Here is a 26,871-nt window from a genome sequence, read left to right on the forward strand (position 1 = left end):
TTTGTGATACCTTGGATTGTACAGATATGAAGATACTAAGGTAAAAAGTATTGGAGCGTAAAATCTAGTCAAACTGAAAAATCAGAAAACCGATGCATTTAAAGGAAGCCATTTAGTTTTAATATGGCTTACCAAAACGTACTTACCTATCTGAATCCATGACTGTATGTAACCTGTGGGCTATTGTTAATATTGTGCAGTTGTAAAACTCTCTTTTGATGGTGGACTGCACCAAGTTGTCTGTTTCCATGTCAACAGAAGCTGTTGCCTCATCTAGGACCAGGATTTTTGTCTTTCGTAGCAAAACACGGGCCAGACAGAGCAACTGTCTCTGCCCAACACTGTTAAAAATATATTTGAGAAGGTTAGGTCAAGCACATTGAGGAAGATGAGAACAATATAAAGCTGAGATTACTGCAGAGCCTATCTGCTCTTTCTTAACAACACATGATACTTTCGAAAAGACTAGTGAAATATGTTCACCTTGTTTGGAAGTTTTGATTTCTTCTTGCTCAGCATGCCAATAGTAGTTAAGGTGTGACTCTTAAATACCTGTGGCTGAACTTTGTAGCATAAACCTAGCCTTGCCTTCAGTTTCTGTATTCAGATTATAAGGGCAACTCTGAATATATCAGACTGAATGCTAAACCACTTTTTAATAAAGTTCAATGTAAAAGCTTGGATAGACCTGTATGTTAGCAGTGGTGTATGTCTTCTAGGAACTGCTTCCTGAAAATGATCTGTCAAAAAAAGCAAGTTGATATTCAGTACACTCCATTTAAGACATGCCCCTTTGCTACTGAAAGCTTCAGTATTTATTGCCTAGATCTTAAGAGTCCTTTTATTTCAAGCGTCACCCTCTTTACATAACTACAGGTTAATGTTTTACAAGGGGAAAATGAGTAGCTTTGGCTTAGCAAATAAAGCAAAGGAATAAGCTCTCTGCAGTTCTACCTTCTTTTGAGGTTTAGTGTTTTGGGGTTGGTTTGTTTGTTTGTGGGGTTTCTGTTTGGTTTTGTTTGTTTGTTTTGGGTTTTGTTTTAATTTAAATAAAAGCGCAATTTTCTATTCAAATCTAATTAGGCAGTACATGAATTGCTCCACCCCACCCTTTCAACCTACTCATACACTTGAGGTGAAAATAACTTACTTTCTTGGCTTCCCACACAACACAGGCAAGAGGACTTTATAGAGTTGCAATCAGTTCACCACTTCAAAAAAACTTGTACCATTAACATCAGAACAATTCTACTTAGAATGAGAGGAGAAGTGCAATTTTTAGATTGATACTTTCTGAAGTTAATTCTCTGGAAGGAACGCATAGGTTTACAATACCAGAACACTACTTCAATAGCCCTTTCTTGTTTATGTACCTGAGATTTTCACCACCTTCTGCAACCTCATGAAGGAGCTTCTCTGGGAGTGACTGGACAAAATCCTTTAAGTCACACAGTTCCAGTGCCTCCCACAGTTCAAGATCAGAATGTTTTCCAAGTGGATCCAAATTTGACTGCAGTGTCCCAGAAAACAAAACGGGGTCCTAAATAACAGCAGAACATGAGTGCATAATTCCAACACAAACCTAAAGCAGTCTGCCATAAATTCTTACATTAACACAGGGAACCTTGACAAATTATTTTGTGAATGAAGTTTTGCAAGGGCAATTGTAACATTTTGAAGCTGGTGGATGAGAACGCAAAAATCACATGGGGTCTCAGTGTGCTCAGTTCTTCATTAAGGTGAAATGGAAGAAAGAGTAGAGATTTCTTATGCATTCTCTGTGCTACTGGTTCTACAGCTGATTAAAAGACCTTCCCAGCACCTGGCGACTGCAACAACATAGGAATTATTACTACTGTCAAATTTGTGAAGCTCTGTGGCTATTACATTCATGAGCACTGTTAAAAATGAGAACGGTATGACTGTTCGTCAAATACTCTTAGTTTCCTATGGGAAAGGTGACATTCAGCAATAAGAATGAAAGCAATTATTGCGTAAATGAGCATCACTAGCTTCTGTGTACTGAATACAGCAGGGAGTGTCTGGAAAAGTACACATAGACTAGTACATGCCAGGATGCATATGAGTCACATCCAGCACTTAGGACTGCAGAAATACATTCAGTAGTTGAGTCTAAACACTTTTTTTGGATGCACACAAAAGGCAAATTTAACGAGTCAGTACTTGAGAATATATGAATACCTGCACAGATTTATAAACAGAACTGATGTCTTTAGAGGCAGCAAACAGACATCTTGACTAAGTGCAGTTACAGTGGTTGTGACCCAGCAGGTAGACTGCAATAGGCCAACATCATTCACTAGCAAGTTACACACAAGTGGAACGGTGATAATTTTGAGGCAGCTAGGTGACCAAAAATGACTGTTAAAATGAGATCTTGTGCATATTCTTTGTTTAAACATAATGTCATTTGCATTCAAATTTCATTAAATTATTTTGTAAATCTGTACTTTAATATGATTGTTAAAAACTGTATGAGATATAGTTGATTAATCTGAAAAAGTGTGTGCCCGCTAAAAGCCTGGTATCTTGCCATGCCTTTTTCTCTCTCCCAGACTTTTATCTTCATCCAGTTCCATTCTCCCAACCTACGCAGTTCAACACTCCAGACTCCACCTACTCTCCACAAGCTCCAGTCTCCGTTTTTCCACCCTGCCAGTTCTAGTTTCCTTGTCTGAGCTCAGCTTGTGAGTTCATTCAGCTTTCCTGTCCCTCTCTCAATTTAGCTGCCTTGATGTGGATCCAAAATACTCCATTCACAGTAAATTAGACTTGCAACTGCAGTTGAGAAAATACTCTGCAACTTACAACTGTCAGACATTGTGCAGATTTGTAGAGTATTAGTGGCTTAAAACAAGAAAAATGTTACAACTGAGCATGTATGGATTGTTGTGTTTTGAAGTCCTACAGCATAATCAAATTTGGTTGAGGACTGTCATTTCTGACCCAAAAGTTATATCATAAACTGTAAATTTATCATTCACTTGAGCAAACACAATTCTGAAAGGAAAAGCAGCCAGGGACTTGAAAAAAATATATGCATACTTTTTTTCTATTCAGCTCATTCTTGCAACAATGCAAGCTTTTTGATTTAAATATTAGCCTTGTCTCCATGCACACCATGGTAGAGACACACAGGAAATATTACCAGTGTTGAAGTGCTAGAAAAGCTAGGAAAAAAAATAGACCTTCTTTTGGAAAAATCTCAGATAAACTCATTATAACAAGTGATGTAAACATCATCCATGCACAAAAATGGTTCTATGAATGCCATTCAGGGAACATGCAAAAAGTCTTCAGGTGACCACTAAATTTGTTTTCTAGGTGTTACTTTATTCTAGAGCATTTCAACATAAATCAGTTTACCAGCATGAACTCATTCCTAATGATATGTGAACTCATCTTGAGTTTTCTGTCCTGAAGTAAGCAGGGACATCTCTATATGACAGACCATAACAGATTAATTTAAATACATATGATATGATTCATGTATACCTCACTTTATTCCCTAAATTCTTCAGACATATTTGGAGTTATTTTAAAACATTTTTTTCCTTTGGGTGAGACTTGAAAACACCGTATGTAGCTATACACATACAGATTCTGAAGGATACAAGTTATTCTAGCTAAGACTGTTAAACTAAACCTGGCAAAATAAAATGTAATATCATACTTGTAGTGTCTGTGTTTTGAGGCTTTTTCCTTGTAATTGCCAACATGCAGTTGTGACATTTTTCCAGATAGCATTTTTCCAGCAGTACTGAAGACTACTGTCTAATTAGACAGCTAAGATTCTCAAAAAATCAATTATAAAACCTGAAAAGCCATAAGAGAGTCTGGTTTCAAAAATCAGTAAAATTCTCTTGAAGCTTTGTGCCTCTGTCTCTTGGCAGCCTGTCAACTTTGGGGTTATAATTTCTAAAAAAAAAAAAATAAAAAATGAAGTGTCTTGTGTTAGTCAAAAAAAACCCGTTATCTCTAAAACACATCTCACCTGTGGAATAATGCTAAGATTTCCACGTAGGTCATGAAGTCCAATAGTTGATATATCAATTCCATCAATAACTATTTTGCCTTCAGTTCCCTCTAGAACTCTAAACAGGCAATTTGTGAGTGTTGATTTACCAGCTCCTGTTCTTCCAACAATTCCAACCTGAAACGAAAAGTCTTCTGATAAAGACTGTAACTTTCTATGCGACACATTCTATATGAAAAATGATTAGCGAATTCAGTTTCAACTTTCAGTTCAAAACTTCTCTTTTTTTAACCAACATGCAATCCTATAGGCGGATAAAACCTTACAACTCACTTTTGGAACACCTGATTTGCAATCAGAGCTCTCCCTCAGAAGCTGTACAGCTTACGGCTTGTTCAGTGGGAATCCTTTCCAGTTCCCCTTCCTTTTGTCCAGCCAAACCAGTCAGATCAAACCAATGACTCTAAACTAGGTCTCGCTTGGTTGATCCCAAACCTAAAAGTTGATTAGCACTAATCTGGCAGAGTATTTATCTACATAAATATTCAACACAGTGAACAAGAGGTTTAATTTCAAATTTAGACCTTCCTTAAAACTGCCAAATTCATAAAACATGTCCTGACGAACATCATCTCAGCTTCTTACAGGGATAAGAATTTCTACATAGTAGGAGAAAATAATTTTCTCTTCTCTTTCATGTCTTATCAATTTAACATCTCCCCTGTTCAATATCATCTTGCTGTATCTAGTATTGGAGTTTTCTTATATAAAATCTTTCTGAAGTAGAAAGGTGGGAAACAGAATTTTATACCTCCGATGTATTTCATATTACATACAGTACCTTCTCTTTACTCTGTGTCTGAAAAGAGACACCATTCAGGGCTAAACCAAGGTTCTTCCTGTACTGAGCCTTGTAGTTAACAAACTCTATTATTCCTCTATCGGGCCACCCCACTGGTGGTCTTTTTGACATTATCCATGGTTTCTGGAATTAAAAACATTGGTATTTTGGTATACAACAGTAAAAACCAGTTCATAAAAACATTAGGAAAATTATATGTATCTTTAAAAATCCTAGCAGGTTTAGGATAATTCCAATGTAATAAAAGGAAAGGAGAACCTACTTTTATGAACACTGTGCAGAAGCATTCCAACTGTTTTTTCTAGGGGTTTTGGTTTTAGGTTGTGGGGGTTTTTTAACAACATCTTATACACTAATTTAAAAAAGTAAACTCAGTTTAACTGGGTAGTTGCTAATAGTCTGGTATCTGTTCGACCAGTTGACAGGAACTGAATTTAATCTGATGTCTAATCTCCCAGATATTCAGAGTGTATATTTTATAATCAACATTTTGTTCTAAGGGGTAGGAGAGAACAGAAAGATGTGAACAAAGGTTAAGAAACATAAATTTGGAGGAAGGGTAAAAGACAATGAAGAAGTAGAACAGAGTCTTGCCTCTGAGACAGACCAAGGCTCTTAGACCTCCATACTTGATATGGGTACTACTTTCAGAAAAGCACAATAACCAAGGCAAATCAGTTCAAAACAAATGTCTCTCCAGACATGAGGTGAATAACACCTAGGGGTCTGACAGGCCTCTCTTCCCCTCTTCTCTTAAAATGCTCCTCTTGGTTGTACATAGCATAGAGAGTTCACCTGAGCTGTAGCTGCATTAGTCTTACTACAAAATCTATTGCTAAGAAGGATGCCAAGAAATTTAGTGGTCAAAACAGGAATCAAATTGCTATGATCATAAATATAATGAAGAAGCTACATATTATTCTCCATGTAAAAAATAATAATAATATTAATAAAAAAGATAAAGTCTTTAATAACAAATTATGAAAATTATAAACTGGTATTATCACTCACCAATATGAAACTTATCCTAAGTTAGCAATTTTCTAGAGACATAAATTAGATATTCAAGAAAACTGCTCACCTCTTTATCCAGGTTTGCATATTCACAAACTCTTTCAATGGAAACGGCATTGGTCTCGATTTCACATGCTTTACGCACCCAAAAATTTAGACTCTGAATTATCTGGGGAAAAAGTTGCATTGTAGAACATAAAAATTTGACTCTAATAGAATACAGCATGCTGATTTCAAAAGTTACCTTGAATTTAATAATCTCATAAGCTGGATGTTTAATCACAGAAGCCAAAAAGTGCACAGAAAACGACTACACGCCAAATGAACTATCACTTAGAAAATCACTGATCTCAGCATTCCTCTGAGCACTTCTTGTGTGCTTTCAGACTGCCCAATGGCTATTGCAATTTTCACTAATATAATAGCTCCAGAAATCTGAAATTACTTCAGGATCAACAGAAAATGCACAGTAGTTGTATGGTATCTTGAAAGGAAAAACATATATGGCTCACGTTATGGGTACATCATTGCACTAAACCTAGATAAACTAGGAATACAGAACAGAGAATCTGTAATGGAGACATGCAATTGTCCTACTATGTCTGTCAAATTTGTTGCCTTCAAGCATTGTGAATGCTTCTGTAGACAGAATTGGTACCACTTCTATGGCACCAACTCTGTTGTCAATTATTCCCACTTCTATAGGAAAAAAGTGAACCGGTTCTTAGGGACAACCATTTTGACATGCTGTATGTAACTAAATAATGGTGTCAATTTGACATCAGATGAAGGTGAAAAACTGTGCACTACCTGCAACTGTCCTCACCAAGTATATGATAATGTAAAGGAGATTGTTCTATCTGAATAATAGAAAATGCAACTCTTGTGAGCTGAAGGCGACGTGGATATGCCACAATAGGTAATCGTCTATATATTTTTTTGTATTTCTATTCATTAGTATTTGTCAGCTGTGTTTCTGAAGCACTGACCACAGTGAGAATCTGGACACCACTAGACTTCTAAGCATCTCAAGATTAAAGAAACTTGGATGCTTAGTTTGTATATACATAATACTTAAGATTTATTTTAACTAGCAATTTTTCAATACCTGACTTCAAGACATACTTCAAATGTGTCTCTCACAGACTACTTACAAGGCTAAAGTAAATGATTTTACTAAGCTTTTAAGTAAGCATTTCTACATAGTATTCAGTAACTGTACAAGAACAAGAAATCCAATACAAAGTATAGTTGTACATTACTAGGCTTCTTATTTGGCTTAATAAAACACTTTAAAATAAACTAAAAAAAAAAAAAAGTTTCATTGATTTGATTTTTATGTATGTTGTCATTATTATTATCTCATCTAAATTCAGAACTGGAAAATAATTAATGTGAAGCTTCCGAGAACTAATGGAATCCAAAGGATAACTCTGTTCTGCCCATGAGATTTAGGTTCATTGATGCCACTGTGTATATTCACCTAATCAACGTCATTGTATGTATTTTTCCCTTTTCAAAAATTACACCATTACTTACATTTAGAGCATACAATATCGATAAACCCACTGTAGAAGAACTCACTGTATTTCCAGCCAGTACCACAAACAGTGCAGCAAAGAACATCATTAAATTTCCCAGAAATTCAAGCCTGACAGACAGCCAGCTGTAGTAAATCAAGGCAAAGATAAAAGTGAGTTACCTACAAAACTTTTTAGGGTGAACATATTGCTTATGTCTCTCTGAGATCATTACATTAGTGCTTTACCCACTTTACAGAAGAGATAAGTAATTTCATTTCCATTTTACACATAGACTGGGGAGGGAATATGACATATCTAGAACTGGTAGCACCACTAAAACCAAAATGCAGGTCTCTCAACTCCTGACTAGTGCTCCCTTCACTCCTCATCCTGCTTTTCTACTCTTATCTAGAAATGATTCACATATGTGACTGCAAACAGAACTGAAAATCTTGCTAATCTCTGCCTGTAACTGAACTGAATCACAAAGGAAGGAGAGGAAATGGACTTATTTCCTTAAACCTAGGATTGTACTCTCAGGATCTACCTGGTGCCTGTAGGTTGCAGACATCTAGGTATCTCCACATGAACTACTGAAATATAAATTAGATTTGTTCATAAACTTGTAAAAGGAAGTTAAAATGTAGTACAGTCCAAGCTCATGACCTATTTGTAAACTTTTTTCTTTTATTTTATTTTCTTTTTTTTTTTTTAATAGTCTTCTCCCAGACAGCATATACATATTTTCTATAAACCTGCTATTTTGTGGTACATAAAGAAGAAATCATCCTAGTGCTTAGACATAATCTATGCATTCATTACAAAGAGCAGTGGGTAAATTGCTCTTGTCCTTCTGTTTCTCAGAGGGTTTTATTCTGGTTAAGGCTAAACACTTCGGTGTGGGACTCTACACAAGGTCTCAGCCGCAGATGCAGAACTGCTGTAAAGTACCTGTTTGAGATGACACTGTTGTAGAAGTAAATTAAGTTCTCATACACCACATCATGATTTTTTCTAATGAATCTCTCCTGGTGGCCAAATGCTCGAATGGTTGATCGCCCTGCAAGAGTCTCACCGAAGTGGGAGATGACAGGAGAATGCGATGCTCTTGCTAGCCGACGAATTTGTCGTGAACTTGCTATATAGTATCTCTAATAAAGCAGTACAGAGAAAACAGACATTTTGAGTTGCTACAGTTTCTTTTACATTGTTTAAAATATTTTCTATATTTATTTCCAGTTAAGTAATCTGTTAAGTAACTACCATAAATTTTGAATATGAAAAAGTTGGAGGTGTCTATACAGGAAAAAAGCTATTCACAAACAGTATAGAAAAAAAAACAAAACTGTTTCTCGGGACACACCAGCATTGTAATGCTGCCGTAACTGTGATATATAAAGAGCACACTATTTCAAAATTCTAAAGAAAATGTGCTATACCATAAGAAGTGTGCAACAACCAACTAGAACTTCTATGTAAACTTTCAAATTAGAACATCCTGCGCCTTTCTCAGATGAAAGTCAGCCTTTATTCAATGTAACGATGTCTGATTTAAATTCCCTAGCAGAGACTGAATCCAGGCACTCTTTTTCTTCCTCTATACTCTTATTTTAAGAATCTTTTAAGGTCTTTAATCACAGACCATACTATGAGCATCAAGAAACAGGAATGCATCCATTAGTCTTTCTGAAACATTACTTTTTGGTTTCTCAGTAGCGTAACTGACACTTTGAACAAAAAATAGCACAGGTAGTTTAGATGTCATTCTATTTTATATCTGTTGTTTCAGGGTTACCCTTCAACTTTTAATTTTCACTATGATATACATCCCATTTTTTTCAGGTAACTTCATCACATTTCTTGCTGGGATCTATATCAATATTGTATCTTCATAAGTAAACGGAAATTATAAAGACAAAAACATTAAGTCATCATAAGTTCCCAAGCATTACAGGATATATTCAGAAGTGTTCTAATTTCCTTTTAAGAAGCCTGAATATTTTTTATGAAAGCAATTCCAGATGTGTTCTGTATGTATATGCTTGTATTGTTTGTTCTTCTCACAATTAGAAATAATTTAAGCCTGTGGCATTGATTGTTTTGGACATTTCATCCGTATACATCTCAAAATCCTTGTAAAAGCTTAATACACTTACTTGGACAGCCAAACACAAGTATCCCAGGGGAATAACTACCACTATGAATAGTGGTGAGGCAGAAGTGATAACTAGAATGGTTCCAATAACTTCTAGTGTACAATTTAGCCAAGTTCGTAAGTAGTAATGGAAACGTAAGTCCACTATAAATAAGTCCTGTAACAATGCACAGAAGAATCAAGATTTTGTGAGTAAATTCCACTAAAATCTTCAAGAAAGCATCTTTTAAAAATTGAATCAAACTGAAATAGCTTCAATAAAAATTAGTAGGATCCCTCTGTTTACAATCTAACAAAATGTATTCATATATCATTATTTGTCTAAAAGTGAAGTAGACATAATAGCTTTTAGACTACTCATGGTGTGTCAGAGAATAGGCTCACAGTGTGCAAAGTCAAAAAGAGACAGCCTTTGCTATTTTGCTACTTAATACTATTTAACTTACATAAAGCATATAGGAGTGAAAAGTAGGCCAGGAATTCAAATCCTAACTTTTGTATACTCCTGTTAATAATTATAGAGGTGTCCTGAAAGATTACAAATCTCTTACTGTGCATGGTAAAGCTTTGTCAAACCCAAATACAATATTTGGGTTTCAGATATCAATTTTCAAATTTTCAGATTTTCAGTTTCAAATTTCAGATATAGTATATTGCTACGAAAGCAATATACACTCAATTGGGGCTTGAGTGAAACCTAAATCAACTGATCTTTATATTGTGTTACACAACCATTTGGGTCTATTCTAGAGAACACAGCCATCAACGGTCACCGTATTTGAACTAATTGGTAATGCATTGCAATAATCAAGTTATGAATAGAGTGGGAAGCATTAAAGTCAAAGTAAACAACACTTGTTTGTGTATTAGAGGTTCCAATTAAAACCAAAACACTACAAAAATAGAAAATAATATTCACTTTAAGTCTATATACCTCTGAGAATGTGAATTTAATGCATCAATTTGTTTCGACAATAACATTTAATTCTGATATGCAATATACTAATGAAGAAAAACACAGTTGTGTCTGTGTTTTGTATTTTTTTGTTTGGTTGGCTGGTTGGTCGGGTTTGTTTGGTTTTGTTTGTTTGTTTGTTTGTTTGTTTTTGGTTTTGTTTTTGTTTTTAATGGATCATATGTAGGTCTGGTGAAGTCATTGCACTGCAGGAATGGTCTTTAAGGAATGGCCTCCCAATGATCTTGGATAGGGTCTATGCAACTTCTATTAATAACGTGTTTTGATAAGTTTGCAATAAAATAGCTTGAGACAGATCTTTACGTTTTTATACACTGAAACAGCTTTCTATTGCTAGATAGTACATTCACTTACTTCGATATCTTTAATTTTTCAACAATACTAAATGGAATCAAATCACTCAAGCTTCTTTTTTATGAAATGAAAAATACACAAGAGTTTTCCTTTTACCTTTGTGAATCTATTGATGATCTGACCAACCGGATTAGTTTCAAAATGCTGTAGAGGAAGGTGTAATACATTGTCTAACAGCTGACGATGCAATGCCCGAGAAGCAGACAGGGATCCCCTAGTGAGCACATAAGCACCACAGCAAACGAGAAGACCTTGTGAATGAAGAAATTGAAAGACATTATGAACAGTTAGGGAGGGAAAGGAGATGGAGCTTGTTTCTATCACTGTTTTCTACCACAGTGAGCAACCCAACACTCACACTTCATATCTTAGATTTATAAATGTATCAACAAAATACAAATATGTACATTTTACTACTTCATAACTATGTTTTTCCTGCAATTAATCTCTCATGCAGACACACCACTACACATCAACACTGATTTCCTTCCTCACTGAGATGCCAACATAACTTCATTAGGTTACGCTTGGATGTTTCAAGAATTCACAGAAGTATCACAAAATCCGTGTTTTCTTCTACATGTCTGTATATCTCTTCTCCTCTCCCCAGGTTAAACTACTGTACCGTGTTGCATACAATTCTGTTTAAAAAGCAACCAGCATTATTTCTTCACGAACACACATTCAGGCAGATTAAACTTGGGAAACTGTGAGAAAACAGTCATAAATGTTCATCCTTGCCTTGTGTGAATCCCAGAAGCCCATAGATACAAAGTTTATAGTTTTGTGATTGTTTCCATTCTGTGAAATCACTAACTTCTGCTGTTTCTGCAGTCCAGATGCTAAGCCACAGATTCTGTCCAATGGCTAGTGCATTTTGTCCTAAATAAGCAGCTATCGTTAGCCACATCCATCGCCACTTGAAAGCTTGGAGGTATTTCAAAACAACTGACATTTTCATCTAAATATACATACATAAAATAAAAAGAACACATAAAAAAAGGAGTTACTCTTAAAATCATATCATTGTTGAAGGGAAATACACATTATACAATGGGAATTGGATACATTAAATTCAACATAAATCCAAATAGTTTCTTAATTAAATCTGATAACTTAGGTGTATAAAATCATACTGTAAAAAGGTTTCCTCTCCCACTACATTCTGCTCTTTAATGATACATATCATAGGCAATCTTGCTTGTGACACTTTTCAGTGTCAGACTTAAGGAATCTTACATATGTAGATTATACAAAACAAACGAACAAAACCAAAACAAAACCCCAGCCAACTAAACAAGAGTGGAATTCCTGGGCAGTTTGTATGAAACAAATCTTAGGTTATTAATCAATGCAACTAGAAACTTTAGAACTGCCACTCTGGGCTACTGGAGCCAAGGAAATTAGTGTCAGCAGGAGAAAGTTCACATCCTTGGTGTACATGAGGACTAACGTGGCCAAACTCAGTCAGGCTACTTGAAAGGTAGAATGGTAGAAGCAGAATAATTTTGGGTGCCTATTTCTACCATCTTGCTAGAAACTCATACCTTCTTCCCCTTCCACCCTCCCCATTCTTATTTTAATTAAACAGTTGCTTCCCAGGAAGTTTTGACCTTCTCCACACTCTGACTTGTTCTTTACCCTATCCTTAGCAACTTGCAGATTTACTTTTTTTTTTAATGCAGACTGCAGAAAGCGTGTTTCTAACATAAGACAATACTGCAGAAGCATTAACCATGCAAAATGCCTAGTCTCTGCTCCAGCACACAGATATTTAAACTTCCTGAAGGTAAGACAGGCAGAATTTTTTTTAATGGAGGTAAAAGTTTTTTTAATCTCTGTCTTTCTGAAGCACGCCAAACAGACTGGACCTAGATGCAATATGAAAACACAGCCAGTAGCCAATCACCAAAATAGAAAATCTCAGACTACATACTTAAAATTTGGTAAAAACTTGTAAGATTTGTCTTAAATTCAGTAATGACTTGTCAGGCAACCTTAACAAGAAACAGAAAACTGCAATTGCAAAATAATACATTTTTATAAAAACAAATGTCAAAGCCTTTTCTATCAGCGATACTTACACCACCAGTGGCAACTTTTTCTTTATTGTTAGTGAGTATTTTCCATTGATCAGAGGAAGAACTGCAAACAAGAAACACTTTCAAATCTTCTTGTGAATCATCATACAAAGAATATATCAGTTTATTCCTAAGCAAAAATGCATACCATAAAATCTTGTACATTTTTCCTATGGAGACACAAACTGTCCTCAGCTGTTCTGTTTTTGTTGTTATAATAACATTATGGTTAGAAAACAACACTTAATAAGGCCTTTTCATTTCTTGCATAATTACATGTGGATAAAACTGAGCTTTCCCTGTGTAGGTGTCAACTAGAGATATAAGACCGCCTGTTTCTGAGGTGTATAAGTGTGGTGCAACATGGGTCGCAGTCCTTGTCTGGGCCTGGGATTAGGGCTTACTATTTGACACATCCTATTCTACTACTTTTGAACCAGGGTGGTTAAGCTTAAGTGTTCTGCATTGTCTGACCTTGTTAGGTTGAGTGTCTGCTATTTCATCTTTGCATTGTCTTCTGCCACTGCAAATACAACACTACAGTGCTTTACAAATAGATCTAGGGGGTCATTCAACTATTTGAAAGGTCAGAAGTTTCCATAAAGGTGGAAAAAGACAAATCAATGTTACAGGGGAAAAACAAAGAGCACAAACAACTTGTGAATACACCAAGAAGTCAAATTGCTGCCAGGGAATTGTGGGAGCATCCACATCAGCAACTTCAGTTGGTCTTCTTAAAGTCCCCTTACTTCCTGATCAACGTACTTTGGTTGACACAGTGAAGCTGCCCATGAACTGGACTTCTTGAACTCATGCAGCGCATTAACTGGATTTCTTTTGTATAAAGTGAAACAAGAAGATGAGTTCCAGACACTAGGCTCTCCTGCCGACTGCTAACGGGCATTCAGGCTTAACCCATGTTTACACAGTGAAGCACAGTGGCACAGCCTTCAGCACTCAGGATTGTTTTAGCAATGCATCAGTTAAACAATGGCTATTTTTTTTTTCTAAATACTTACTTTTTATGTTTCAGCGGCTCTCTTGGTTGAAGACTCCTGCCCAGTTGGTCCTCTTCTTTTGAAGGACTCGCTATAATGGAAAAAAAAAAACAAAAATATTTTCAGTATTATACTATGAGTAGACAGGTAGAGTACAAGAATCTACAACTAAAAAATGGGGACAAAATGATGAGTGGGAATACTTTAAATTAAAAGATCCTTAAGCCAATCTAGTCTTGGGACTCCTACTACACAAGCCAGACATATTCATGACCAAATGCTAGAACCGTGGCAGCAAGTAGATCTCTCCTGTGAGCCTAGAGTCTCTTTGGAATTCCATTCTTGCTGAGTGAAAATATTAGTATCCCTGCAAGTATTAACATGTGCTTATCTCAAAGTATTCTTGCATCATGGCTGGAAAATCAAAATTGCTTTTGCATGTTAATGAAAGGAGTCAACACCTTTTTTCTTCCATGAAGGGATTTTTTCTTCTTTTTCATGTTTGATTTTATTTTTGTCAATAGATCCTTTAAGATGAAGATATGTTTCCTACATTCATCCACCCTGCTGAATGCACCTTTACTGTATAATTTGTATCACAACACATTGCATGGTGTTTCTTCTCCTCATTTCTCTTTTTATTACCCTTCAGGAAAAATATGTTTTCTTACTTGGCTACCTCACACTTTCATCCCAACAAAGACTGTCGACTGCTGCCTTTTGCAAATTTGCTGTTCTCTCCTTCCACTTTTCCCCACCAAACCCCAGCAAATATTTGAGAGTGCTGGCCTCAGTACAGGGCCCAAGTTAATAAGCACACCAGACTGCATTGTACTTCCTACAAGCTCAATTTAGAGTTGCTAAGCTAACTGGAAACCAGCATTATAAACATCTGCAGTCAGTTATCTGTTATAGGAATCTCTCCATATGACATGGAAGAAGTCTCCTCTCAGAATTAAATAACCACAATTAATCTCCTCCTGAAGTGTATTATGAAAATAGGTCAAACAGACTGCATTGCATTGTCAATGCACCTGTTTCTTCCCCACAATCCTATAAAGAGCACATATTGAACAACCCAGGTACAGAAGTATCTTGAATCACAATCCACATGAATTATTTGTAAGTATGCTTTAAGATACTATGCAGTATTTGTTTGTTTATGCTATCTACTTTTTGGCTGGAAGTATTTCATGAGAGTACTAGAAGTTTACTTTTTTTTTTTCTCTCCTACAAATGGACCATATTCTCCTACTCCTGCTGTGCTCCATGATTACATCACTAAGGTGATGGAAACGGGAAGCAACCAATATAAAACAGGATATAAACATTGACACTGCAAGATTAATTTGAAATGCCCATATATTACTTGTTGAGCGATAAATCCTTAGCAGAATCAGGGAACTTTACCAGGTAATTAATACAGTAGATAAAAGTAGAAAACACCTGCATAAGGCAGCTTTGCCATACATTCATTACTTAAAAGAGTAAGTCATTTGATCTCAAGACATTAAAGCCTGATTTTTTTTCAGTTTATAACCTATAATTCTATACCAAAATGTAGACAGAAATGCTCTACATTTTCCAGCAATTTTTCTGTTCAATTCCAGGAAGAGGAGGAATATTTTGAGAAGCTTGAGTGAAAAGAAAAATACTAAGCAAGCACAGCATAGAAATTTTCTCACCTTTCATTGGGGTTGTCTCTTCACTTGTATGCTCTGAACTGAAGTCTCGAGTAAGATCCACAAAATTAGCTCTCTTTGAAATGAGTTCTTGGTAGGTCCCCATTTGACTTATTCTGCCCTCTTCCATTATTATTATTAGATCAGCGTGAGGCAGGACTGTTAAGTTATGGGTCACCAATATACGAGTCTAAAACACAATGTTTTTCACGTTACCATATAAATACAAAGCTTATATTAAAAGTAGACATTATATTAGGATAGCTGGAATGATATAATGGAACTTTTCTGGGATTTTGCTCATTCGTCTACTTAATTATTAATGTTATTTATTGCCTGCCTTACTACATCACTCTTAATTGCTGATTGTAATGCCAAACTCTATGCACATACCTACTTGCTATTACTTGTACTTACCTGTTTCTTAATGTGCATCTTTTGCTTAGGAATGGTATAGATGAGGTTGTAAAGAGAAGAGGTAGATACTGTAGCTTTTAATATCCTACAAGTAGTTTGATAGTCTAAATTTTTAAACCTGCTTACAAGTCTAACATTACTAGAGTTCTTTCTTCTGCCAGATAGTTATAGCCCATGGAGCAGGTAAATGAAGAAAAGAGAGAAGGGAGAGAGGGAAAGACATTTGCTTCATAGTAAGTAACATATTAATAATAGTATTTCATAACAATACATGCGTTTTGCAGGCATCAGTCAGTGGGAATAATCTACAAATCCATAACACAGATGTTTTTTACAAGCTTTCTTACCTTCACACATGAGCAGTTTTTAAACAGGAGAACCTATTCCTTTTGATTCCACTTTTCCCTAGGAATTTCTTCATTCAAAAGAAGCCTTTCTTTCTATTATCTATACTGGATACAACCTTTTTACTGCAGTAAGGCATCAAGAGGGACCACAAAAGGCTCCACCCTGCCTTCTATATGCTGATCACAGCACTCCTCAAAAAACACCGGTAAAGAAGAAATGAGCAAATATTATATGCATCTTGAGCTCTCAATCTTTTTTACAGTTTATCCTTTGTGTACCCAATATGCTTCAAATTGGCACAATCAGCTGTGCTTTTTATTTAGCCTCTTCATTCATAATAATTTTAACCAACACACTAGGTGAGCTTTTGCTGAATGACTGGAACTTCTACTCTGTTGCATTGTACAAAGCAGTTCATCTCCAAATTGAAAGTAAACCACTGTATTTTACCTTGCTTTTTAGGAGACCTGAAGGCCCAATTATCTTCTCAAAAAGATGTTTCCCAACGTGTACATCTACAGCAGACAGGGGGTCGTCCAGAAGATACAAGTCAGCATTGCTGTACAAAGCTCTAGCGAGACTCACTCTCTGCTTCTGCCCCCCACTTATATTGACACCCTAAGAAAGCAAATATAATCCAAATTTAAATATGAAATACTAAACACCAGTGTATCACAGTCAGTCTCAGCATTACTCTTTTCAGATCATCAAAGTAAATTTTATACTAGATATGAAAATAGGAAGGTAACATTTGGATTTTCAAGCAATTAGAACAAAGTTTGGGCTCTATTGGTTAATTTCCCACTCCAAAATGGGCAAATGCAAGGTACTTCAGAAAATTAAGAAATAAATTTTATTTACAATTGTACAGGCATTTTTACAGTATAGAAAAATACCCTGGAGAACCAGAGAGGGCTGACTCCAACTTCTGTACAGAAAAGAGACAATCTAAAAATTAATAAGCATTCAGATCGTCAACAGAAGTTAAATTCAAAGTAAGTAAGATAAGGAGGTGGGCTAGATGTACTTGGCAGAGGACTGACTAGTCATCAGTGTAAATTATCAGATAGATAATATATAAACACATAAAAGCCATAACTTATTGCATAATTTCTGACACCTCCAATTCTCACCCTTTCTCCAATTTCTGTTTGATCTCCATTCGGTAACTGTTCCAAATCTGGCAGTAAAGCACAAGACTCTAAAACAAGTTCATAATACGGCCTATTTAGATTTGCACCAAAGAGAATATTTTCCTGTAAAGTGTCATTTTGAATCCAAGCTTGCTGAGAAACGTATGCCACTGAACCCTAAAAAGAATTGAAAACGATTTTTTTACTTGGGCTTTCTGAACATAAAAAAATAGCATTTAAAAATACATTTGAAATTCCAGCTTGACCTCAAAGTAACCAGTAATTACTTCAAACACTTGAGCATTATTAAACTGCACAAATTTTTACTAAGTCAGGTAAAAAACCCAATCTGTTGCATATTCCTGTATAACAACTTGCCTGTAATTATTATTATAAATAATTATTACTTTGAATAACACTGACAGAGCTGGGACATATATTGAGAAAAGTCTTTCAGGGAAATAGCTCAGTACAACTAGGCATCCATTGTAAGATTTATATCTAGCAAAATGGATCTGTATTAGGTATATATCAAAATACAATTTGATTTTGTCTTTTTACATAACATATTGTGGAGTGTGTCAGACATTAGAAATTAGGCACAGGAATGATAACTGGAAATGCTCCTAGATCTTTTCTTACATTAAGCTACATGCCCTGTGAAAACACAGTAATTTTACAACAAATAGATAGTATTGATACACTTGTTGGGTATATGCCTTCCTTATTAGATTCTACACAGCTGATATTTTTCCCATTAATTACTACTCTCAGATTTGGAACACCTCAATCTCGGATTCCTCCTCCATTCCCCAACACTGACAGGATACCGTCCTACATTTCCACAGGAGTAGATTCTTTTTCAACGCTTATTTTCAAGGCCAAGACATCTGTTTACAATTACCACAACCACTTGCAACCGTGCTTATCCATTGATCTTTATTGGCTCAAGCACTGTAGTCTCTCATCAGAGAGACTTCCTCCATATCTATAAACAACAAAAAACTTCCCTAAACTCTATTCTGTGATGGGGACTTTCAGTGGTCTATGTAACTACAAGACAAGTTTAGGATACAGGGTATCTTATCACTAGGAGAGACAGCACCTTAATTCAATCTCTGCTGAACGTTCAATTTTTTCCTCTATTTCTGTATCCTGTATCTTCTCTATACAAAAGCCATTGCAAGAAAGATTATCATCTTCTAGACCAGTTTATAACTGCTTCAAGTGGGTCATGCTTGTCCAGTTGTTCAAAACCAGCAACCATTACATGTTTAGGGTCAATATATGACTTAAACACTATTTTCATTTTTGCACTGAATTATACAGATTATATCAAAATAAAAATAGTTTTGCAATCAGTTAGGTGAAAAACAAAGAAAAACTGTTACACTCTCAACAAAGTGTCACTGTGTTCCTTTTCTTTGAAGAATTAAGAAGCTGGAGCTACTCTTGCCAGTATTTCTACAACTATAAATAGATGAGGAGGAAAAACTTCACTTTCAAAAGCAGATCTGCTTAATTCAGGCATTGAGGAGTGGGCAGGGCAGGGGGACATGGACAGACAATCTTACTCTTCTCTGAACTGTTCCTTCAAGTTTCTCCATTTCTCCAAGAACAGCAGAAAGAAAAGATGACTTTCCCGATCCAACCTGTCCCACAATAGTAACTAAAGAGCCTTCAGGAATGCTGACACTCAAGCTGGAAATATCGATAAAGACAAATTATTTATCCTCTTTGTAAATACTCCATCACGTATGGGTTTGGTCGCTGTAAGAAAGAGATACTTTATTTTACCCTGAAAATGGTAAGAAATCAGAACTTCAGTTTGCGCATCTTTTGATTACATACCATTCAGAAACTTGCAATAATGACTTCAAGTAAAAATGTATACATCTGGAAGTTAAGAGGTTGTTCTTTGATCTGGTCACAAAGAAATCAAATGGGAAACAGTCTAACCAATAAGTGGTCTTATCATATTCTTCTCAGGCCTGTGGTTCATGTTCTGTCTTAATCTGACAATCAACTGCTAGACTTCTCATGTAACATCTACTGTAGCCAATGTGTGATCCCTCTTAAGGAAAAAAATAGCTTTTTGGGTAAATAAAAGATGACCTTCATAATCTGCATATTTTGCTGTCAAAATAAATACAACACGTACTCAAACTTAAAGGCATGTAAGGAGAGCCACTTGCTGTACCCATACTCTATGCTATCTGGATCTAAGTGTGTTCTGATTTGAAGGCCCTATGCTAAAATAAGCATAATACCTTCAGACTGGAGCTTGGAGCACAAATGAGGTAGAGAAAACTGTACCTCGAGACCATACCAGACTTTAATGAAGTTTGTATATGATGCTGAAGGCAGCTCATACCTGGACACGATATTTCAGGCTGTGGTGGCTGAGATGTGGATGTTCAACGCCACGTTATGGGAATTGATACCCCCAGCCCTGAGAGGAACAGGGTAGGCAGTGTGGTGAGAGGGTTAGACAAAGTGGGCTGTAACCTCTTCAGTTGCCTTTGTAAAATTTAACAGCTTTATAGAGCTTATCAAATAGGTTCTTCATTCCATTCCAAGGCTTGGTCATTGCATTTCCTTACTAACCCTCCAATGTATTCATTGCATACCAGTTTAAGCATAGCTGAATCTATACCTAAGAAATACCTTGTAAATGAATGACAAACAAAAAGAGGGGTGTTTTCTAGCAAGGGAGACCACTGTGAGAGAAGCAAACTTTTCATTTGTTCTTTCCAAAGGAAGCCACAGCCCAATTTTAAGATCAATATCCAACGCAAGGCTGCATAAACTACTTTTGCTGACTTGTCAGCAATATAAAATGCTACAACAACAAAAGGGCATCTTGCCAGTTAATGCTCCCCAAAATGCAATTCATGAAAAATTGATCTTGCAGTTAAATCTCCCTTGTGCAAACTGAGGGGAGACGTGGTAAGAAAGAAGGGATGAAGAAGGAATGGAGAAGGAATGAAGAAGGAATGAAGACCATGGGTTTCCCATAGCACTTACACAGCGCTATGTTGGGGAACATGCACTTTCATGTGGTTCCTCTTGGAGTATCAGGGAAACTAGGTCAGATTTGGCTTTCCAGAGCACACTGATCACATGGGACACCCTGGAAACAATAATTTATGTTCTTTTTGGCATGTAACATCATGAACCAGTCTGAATCAGAATACATTAAACATGAACAAATCTCTATAGGCATCACATTCTGCTAAAGGAGCTCATAAAAATAAGTAAGAAATATCTTACTTTTTTAAGACTGGCAGGCCATTTTTTTCCCAGCAGAAAGAACCACCAATAAACTCAACAGCATGATCTGTTGCAGTAAAGAAAAAGAGCAATGAGTTGCTAATACACCCCCTTAGTTGAGTTTCCTAATGATCATCCATATAAACTCATGACCAATTACAAATTAATAACTACTGCTTACTTCCATTGTAGTTTGTATTGACATCCTCAGGGTTAAGATCATCAGCACACAGAAAATCCTCTAAACGGCTCACAGAAACCTTAGTCTGCAAGATGAACATATATATACAATATTTATAACATGCCTGTGCTTCCTAAATGTTTAAATAATATTTTTAAAGTTCTAGATAATATGACGACATATTCTTATCTTTTATTTGAAGACAGACAAAAAAGGTGTTTAGGTATTTTTAAATTATTTTCCTTAAAGTACTAAACAATCTAAAGTCATAAATAAGTGTATTTTTTTCCTGAGAATCTAGTGATTGGTAGTTATAAAGTAATAGAGCATGCCTGGCAGACCCATTTTTAGAAGATATGAATGTCTGGTTCCTCTGACTCAACTAGTTTGCTTTCATAAACTTGTGGTGAAAATACTTTAGCTTTTTTTTTTTTTTTTTTTTTTTTTGAGTTCACAGTAACTCTCTCTTCATATAATGAAGACAACATTTCATCGTGTGTGCGTCATGAGATGTCCACTGTGTTGTGAAGAAGTGAGATGCTAACCATAAATGAAATCAAATCAGGATGATTATCTGCTCACAGTGGCTCCCTTCCTTACAAAAAGCTGAGCTGTGTACAAGCTGTGACACAGTACATTCACGAGCAGCTCTTATAATATACCCATAACAGAGTCTTAAAAGCTAGAAGTTCCCAACTCATATGGTAACCATTAGGACTAAAGGCTGCTGATACAGTATCCTCAGCAGCTCTACTCCTTTTTTTTTTTTTTTACTTCCTCCAGTGGTGACTGGACAAAAACAGTATTGTAGAGTCCACAATGGGTCTCCTCTGCTTGGTACCAAGGGCTCCAAAATATAACAATGACTGATTTAAACATGTGCAGCCCAAATTGTTCATACTTTATCTTTGGTGGACTGTGAAGAAGAAAAGTTGAGAGAGCAGAAGGATAAGCTGAGTCTAGTCCATCAAAGGAAGAAAAGTGACAAATAGAGAGCTTGGTCACAATTAGATGCAATACATCCTTTAAACAGCCTTCATGCTTCTCAATCCATAAAATTATTGTGCAGTTTCATCTCAATAAAATGTAACCTAAAATAATTATATTACTTAGTCACTCCTAGAAGAATACAAAACACGAAAGAGTATAAAATCAGCCTTTTATAACAATTGTTCATAATGTGTTTACCTGGGCTACAGCAGAGATCACAGATGGTAAATCAAACAAAGGCAGTCGCAAAATATTAAATAAAGAAATAGATGTAAAAACCTTAGTGGCTGTTAAAACATTCTCTTTGTCCAGATGAAAGAAGACTCCAAATGTAGCCAATGATACCTTTTAAATAAAATAAAATTTAAAAAAAATTAAAAGAGAAAAAAAATCCAAAAGCAAAATTGCATTATAGCTAAAATTTATACACCGATACTATTTTTGTTTGGTTTTCACAAGTGTAGGATCCCATTTCTGTTCTAGTATAAATGGAGACTTTGCAACTGCTGCAGATGGAAATTATCACATATCTGCAACACTGAGTGCAGAAATACTATAATTTTAGTAAGCAAAACACGTGGCTACTGTGTTTAACCCAACACATGAAACTATATCAAATAACTTAATCATCTCAGGAATTGACTCCTTCATTTTGAAAACACTCAAACATTATGTTACAAGAAAATAACTTTTTTAAAAAAATTTCTTCTTGCTATTCCTGTGATATTGGAGATAAAATATAATTATTTACTGCAGGTATTTTTATTTTGAACATTTGGAATTTTTTTCAAAAATCTAGTCAGTAGTCATCAGATAATAAGCTGGGGTCTCACAGAATGGATACTCAGGTCTGCAAAATTACCCAGAAAACCCTATATTTAAGAATCTGTCCTATGGGTCTCTTCTACCTTCTGTTGAGTTTAGAAGTCTTAAACTAGGAGTCCTAAACTAAACTGATCTTATAGAAGAAGGACTCCTAAGAAAGTCCAAAATAAGAAGTGTGACTCTTCACTGCATTTAATTCAAACTTTGATTTTTCTTGTTCATTGCTTCAAGTATTTCAGTTATTATGAAGATTACAGACTGAAGGATGGCCTTAATCCTCCCCTTCACTATTCCCAAGGAGAATTCCTCTTCACCTCCTACATATCTTGAGTTCAGCACTAGAAGGTATCAGTTTATATAACCGAAGTTAATGGTGGCCATTTATCCCTAACAAAGGTTTCAGTTTGACTGATAGAATAACTTAGGTTGGAAAATACCTTTAAGATCATTGAGTTCAGCCATAAAGGTAACACTGCCAAGTCCATCATCAAACCATGTCATTAAGCACCACATCTACATGCCTTTTAAACACCTTCAGAGATGGTGACTCAACCTCTTCTCTGGGCAACCTGTTTCAATGCCTGATAACCCTTTCCATGAAGAAATTTTTCTTAATATCCAATCTAAACCTCCCGTGGCACAACTTGAGGCCACTTCCTCTCATCCTATCACTTGTTATCTGGGAAAAGAGACCAACACCCTCCACGCTACAACCTCCTTTCAGGTAGTTGTGGACAGCAATAAGGTCTCCCCTCAGCATCCTTTTATCCAGGCTAAACAGCCCCAGTTCTCTCAGCCGTTCCTCAACAGACTTGTGCGCCAGATCCCTCACCAGCCTTGTTGCCCTCCTCTGAACTCTCTCTAGTACCTCAATGTCTTTCTTGTGAGGGGCTCAAAACTGAACACACAATTCGTGGTGGGGCCTCATCAGTACTAAGTACAGGGGGGCAATCACTTCCCTGCTCCTGCTGGTCACAGTATTCCTGATACAAGCCAGGAAGCTGTTGGCCTTCTTGGCCACCTGGCCACACTGCTGGCTCATGTTCAGCCAGCTGCCAATTACCAGTCTCAGGTCCTTTTCTGCCAAGCACCTTTCCAGCCACTCTTCCCCAAGACTGTAGCGCTGCCTGGGGTTGTTGCGACCCAGTGCAGTACCCAGCTGAACCTCATACAATTGGCTTCAGACCATAAATCCAGCTGGTCCTGCCCTCCAGTAGATCAACACTTACATCCAACTTGTTGTCATCTAGAAACCTAGGGAGGGTGCACTCAATCCCCTCATCCAGCTCACCGATAAAGAGATTAAACAGAACTGGCCCCAGTCCTGAGTCCTGGGGAATGTCACTCGTGACTGTCCGCCAACTGGATTTGACTCCATTCACCAAAATACTTTGGGCCTCTCCATCCAGCCAGCTCTTCATCCAGCAAACAGTACGCCTATCCAGGCCATGAACTGTCAGCTTCTCCAGGAGAATGCTGTGGGAAACAGTGTCAAAGGCTTTACTAAAGTTTAGGTACACAACATCCACAGCCTTTCCTTCATCCATTAAGCAGGTCACCTTGTCACAGAAGGAGATCAAGTTGGTTCAAGCAGGACCTGCCTTTCACAAACCTGTGCTGATTGGGCCTGGTTGCCTGTTTGTCCTGTATGCATACTCAAGACGATCTGCTCCATAACCTTCCCTGGCACCAAGGTCAGACTGACAGGCCTGTAATTCCCCAGATCCTGCTTCTGGCCCTTCTTGTACATGGGCATCACATTTGTCAACCTCTAGCCAACTGAGATCTCCCTGGTTAGCCAGGACTGCTGATAAATGATTGAAAGCGGCTTAATGAGTACCTCTGCCAGCTCCCTCAGAACCCTTGAGTGTATCCCATTCAGCTCCATAGACTTGCCTGTCTCTAAGTGGTGTAGCAGGTCGCTAAACAGTTCCCCTTGGATTATTGGGGCTTCTTTTTGTACATTGTCGCTGTCTTCTGGCTCAAGGGGGTGGGTACCTGCAGCACAACTGCTCTTACTATTAAAGACTTAGACAAAGAAGGCATTTATTACCTCAGCCTTTATCACTACATTTCCCTGCATCCAATAAAGGATGGAGATTCTCCTTAGCCCTCCTTTTGTTGCTCACGTATTTATAGAAACAGATTAAGTTCTAGTTGAGCTTTGGCTCTTCTAATTTTCTCCCTGCATGATCTCACAACATCCTTGTAGTCCTCCTGAGCTGCCTGCCCCTTCTTCCAAAGATCATAAACTTTCTTTTTTTACCTGAGTTCCAGACAAAGCTCTCTGTTCAGCCACGTTGGTCTTCTTCCCCACCAGCTCATCTTTTGGCACATGTGGATTCTCTGCTTCTGAGCATTTAAGACATCCTTCTGGAAGAATGTCCAGCCTTCCTAGACTCCTTTGCTCTTCAGGACTGCCTCCCAAGGGACTCTGCCAACCAGTCTCCTAAACAGGTCATAGTCTGCCCTCCAGCAGTCCAAGGTGGCAGTTCTGCTTTTTCCTGACTTCTCCAAGAATTAAAAACTCTATCATTTTATGATCGCTATGCCCAAGATGGCCTCCAAGCATCACATCACCCACAAGTTCTTTTCTGTTTGAAAACAACAGGTCCAGTGGGACACCTTTCCCAGTTGGCTAACCTACCAGCTGTGTCAGGAAGTTATCTTACACACACTCGAGGAACCTCCTACAGTGTTTCTGCTGTATTGGATTTCCAGCAGACATCTGATAAGTTGAAGTCCCCCATGAGAACAATGGCTAGTGATTGTGAGACTTCTCCCAGCTGTTTAAAGAATATTTCATCCGTCCCTTCATCCTAGTTGAGTGGTCTATAACAGACTCTCATCATGGTATCTGTCTTGTTGGCCTTTCCTCTGATCCCATAAACACTTGAGCCTTTCATCACCATCATCAAGCTCTAGACAGTCAAAACACTCTCCAACATACAGGGTTACCCTGCTTCCTCTCATTCCTTGCCTATCGCTTCTGAAGAACAGACAGTCATCCAGTGCAGCACTCCAGTTGCAGGAGTCATCTCACCATGTTTCTGCGATGGCAACTATGTCATAGTTTTCTAGCTGCACAATGTCTTCCAACTCCTGTTTGTTGCACATGCTGTGTGCTGTGTGCACTTCAGCTGGGCCACCTTTTTTGGTGGAGAAGCCCCAGTTCCTGTGCGACTGGTCTCAGGTGCTTCCATGCTTCTAGCCCATGCATCTTTACTGCAGCATGGATCTCCATCCCCTATCTCCACTGAGATGTCAGACCTTGCTAGCACCCCATCCCTCGAGCACTGGCATGCTGAGCCCCAGACTTATCTTTAGTGAGCCTGGTTTTATCCCTTTTCCCTTTCAAATCCAGTTTAAAACTCTTTCAATGAGTCCTGTTAACTCCTGCACAAAGATCCTTTTACCCCTTTGAAAGAGATGTATTCTGCCTGATGCCAGCAGACCTGGTATCCTGTAGAATGACCCATGATCAAAAAAACCTCAAAATTCTTCCAGTGACATCAAGCTCAAAGCCAGGTACTGATATGCTGGATTTTCCTGTATCTTCCCTCATTGTTCCTTGCAACTGGAAGGACAGAGGAGAACACTACTTGTACTCCTGATCCCTCAACCAGTTGACCCAAGACTCTGAAGTCTCCATTTATTTTCCAGTGGACTTTAACAGTGGGATTTAAAGATCCAAAGATCTGAATAAATCTTAATAGATTTCCACCAAAACAAGGCTATGATGAATTTGTGGGTTTTGGGGGTTTTTTTTGGCTTGTCTCTGTGGTTGTTTTTGTTTGTTTGTTTGTTGGGTTGGGTTTGTTGGTTTTGTTTTGCTTTGGTTTTGTAGGTTTTTTTGGTTGGTTGGTTGGTTGTGGTTTTTTGTTTGTTTTCTTTGGTTTTGTTTGGGTTTTGGTTTTCACATATATAGAGGTTTAGTGTTTGAGAAGGGATAGCTAAAATTTACAGATCAAAAATGTATTCCCTTAAAACTTTAAAAAGGAAGAGTATCATGAAGGTAGTTGATTACTATGCAAAAGATACAGCATGGCTAAAGCAGTGAAA

General features: G+C 37.1%; 1 protein-coding gene across 5 annotated transcripts in view; it reads right to left on the reverse strand.

Annotated features, from left to right (window-relative positions):
- Positions 1-26,871, reverse strand: part of LOC136103038 (multidrug resistance-associated protein 1-like) — a 40,813-nt gene that overhangs the window by 1,564 nt on the left and 12,378 nt on the right. For 2 of the 5 annotated variants that reach the window (XM_065840799.2, XM_071809704.1), the window contains 19 exons: positions 22,183-22,329; positions 20,995-21,079; positions 20,814-20,880; positions 19,115-19,241; positions 17,541-17,717; positions 16,858-17,025; positions 15,646-15,832; positions 13,982-14,051; positions 12,966-13,026; positions 11,623-11,842; positions 10,978-11,132; positions 9,553-9,708; positions 8,348-8,547; positions 7,413-7,539; positions 5,941-6,042; positions 4,839-4,982; positions 4,016-4,174; positions 1,374-1,540; positions 147-341 (listed from right to left, as the gene is read on the reverse strand). In XM_065840799.2, coding sequence (XP_065696871.1) covers positions 147-341; positions 1,374-1,540; positions 4,016-4,174; positions 4,839-4,982; positions 5,941-6,042; positions 7,413-7,539; positions 8,348-8,547; positions 9,553-9,708; positions 10,978-11,132; positions 11,623-11,842; positions 12,966-13,026; positions 13,982-14,051; positions 15,646-15,832; positions 16,858-17,025; positions 17,541-17,717; positions 19,115-19,241; positions 20,814-20,880; positions 20,995-21,079; positions 22,183-22,329 — 2,714 coding nt within the window. The remainder of the gene's footprint in view (positions 1-146; positions 342-1,373; positions 1,541-4,015; positions 4,175-4,838; positions 4,983-5,940; positions 6,043-7,412; positions 7,540-8,347; positions 8,548-9,552; positions 9,709-10,977; positions 11,133-11,622; positions 11,843-12,965; positions 13,027-13,981; positions 14,052-15,645; positions 15,833-16,857; positions 17,026-17,540; positions 17,718-19,114; positions 19,242-20,813; positions 20,881-20,994; positions 21,080-22,182; positions 22,330-26,871) is intronic. The other 3 variants (XM_071809684.1, XM_071809692.1, XM_071809697.1) reach the window with 3 other exon arrangements.

The sequence above is a fragment of the Patagioenas fasciata genome, chromosome 1 (genome assembly GCF_037038585.1).
Source record: "Patagioenas fasciata isolate bPatFas1 chromosome 1, bPatFas1.hap1, whole genome shotgun sequence".
Lineage (NCBI taxonomy): Eukaryota > Metazoa > Chordata > Aves > Columbiformes > Columbidae > Patagioenas > Patagioenas fasciata.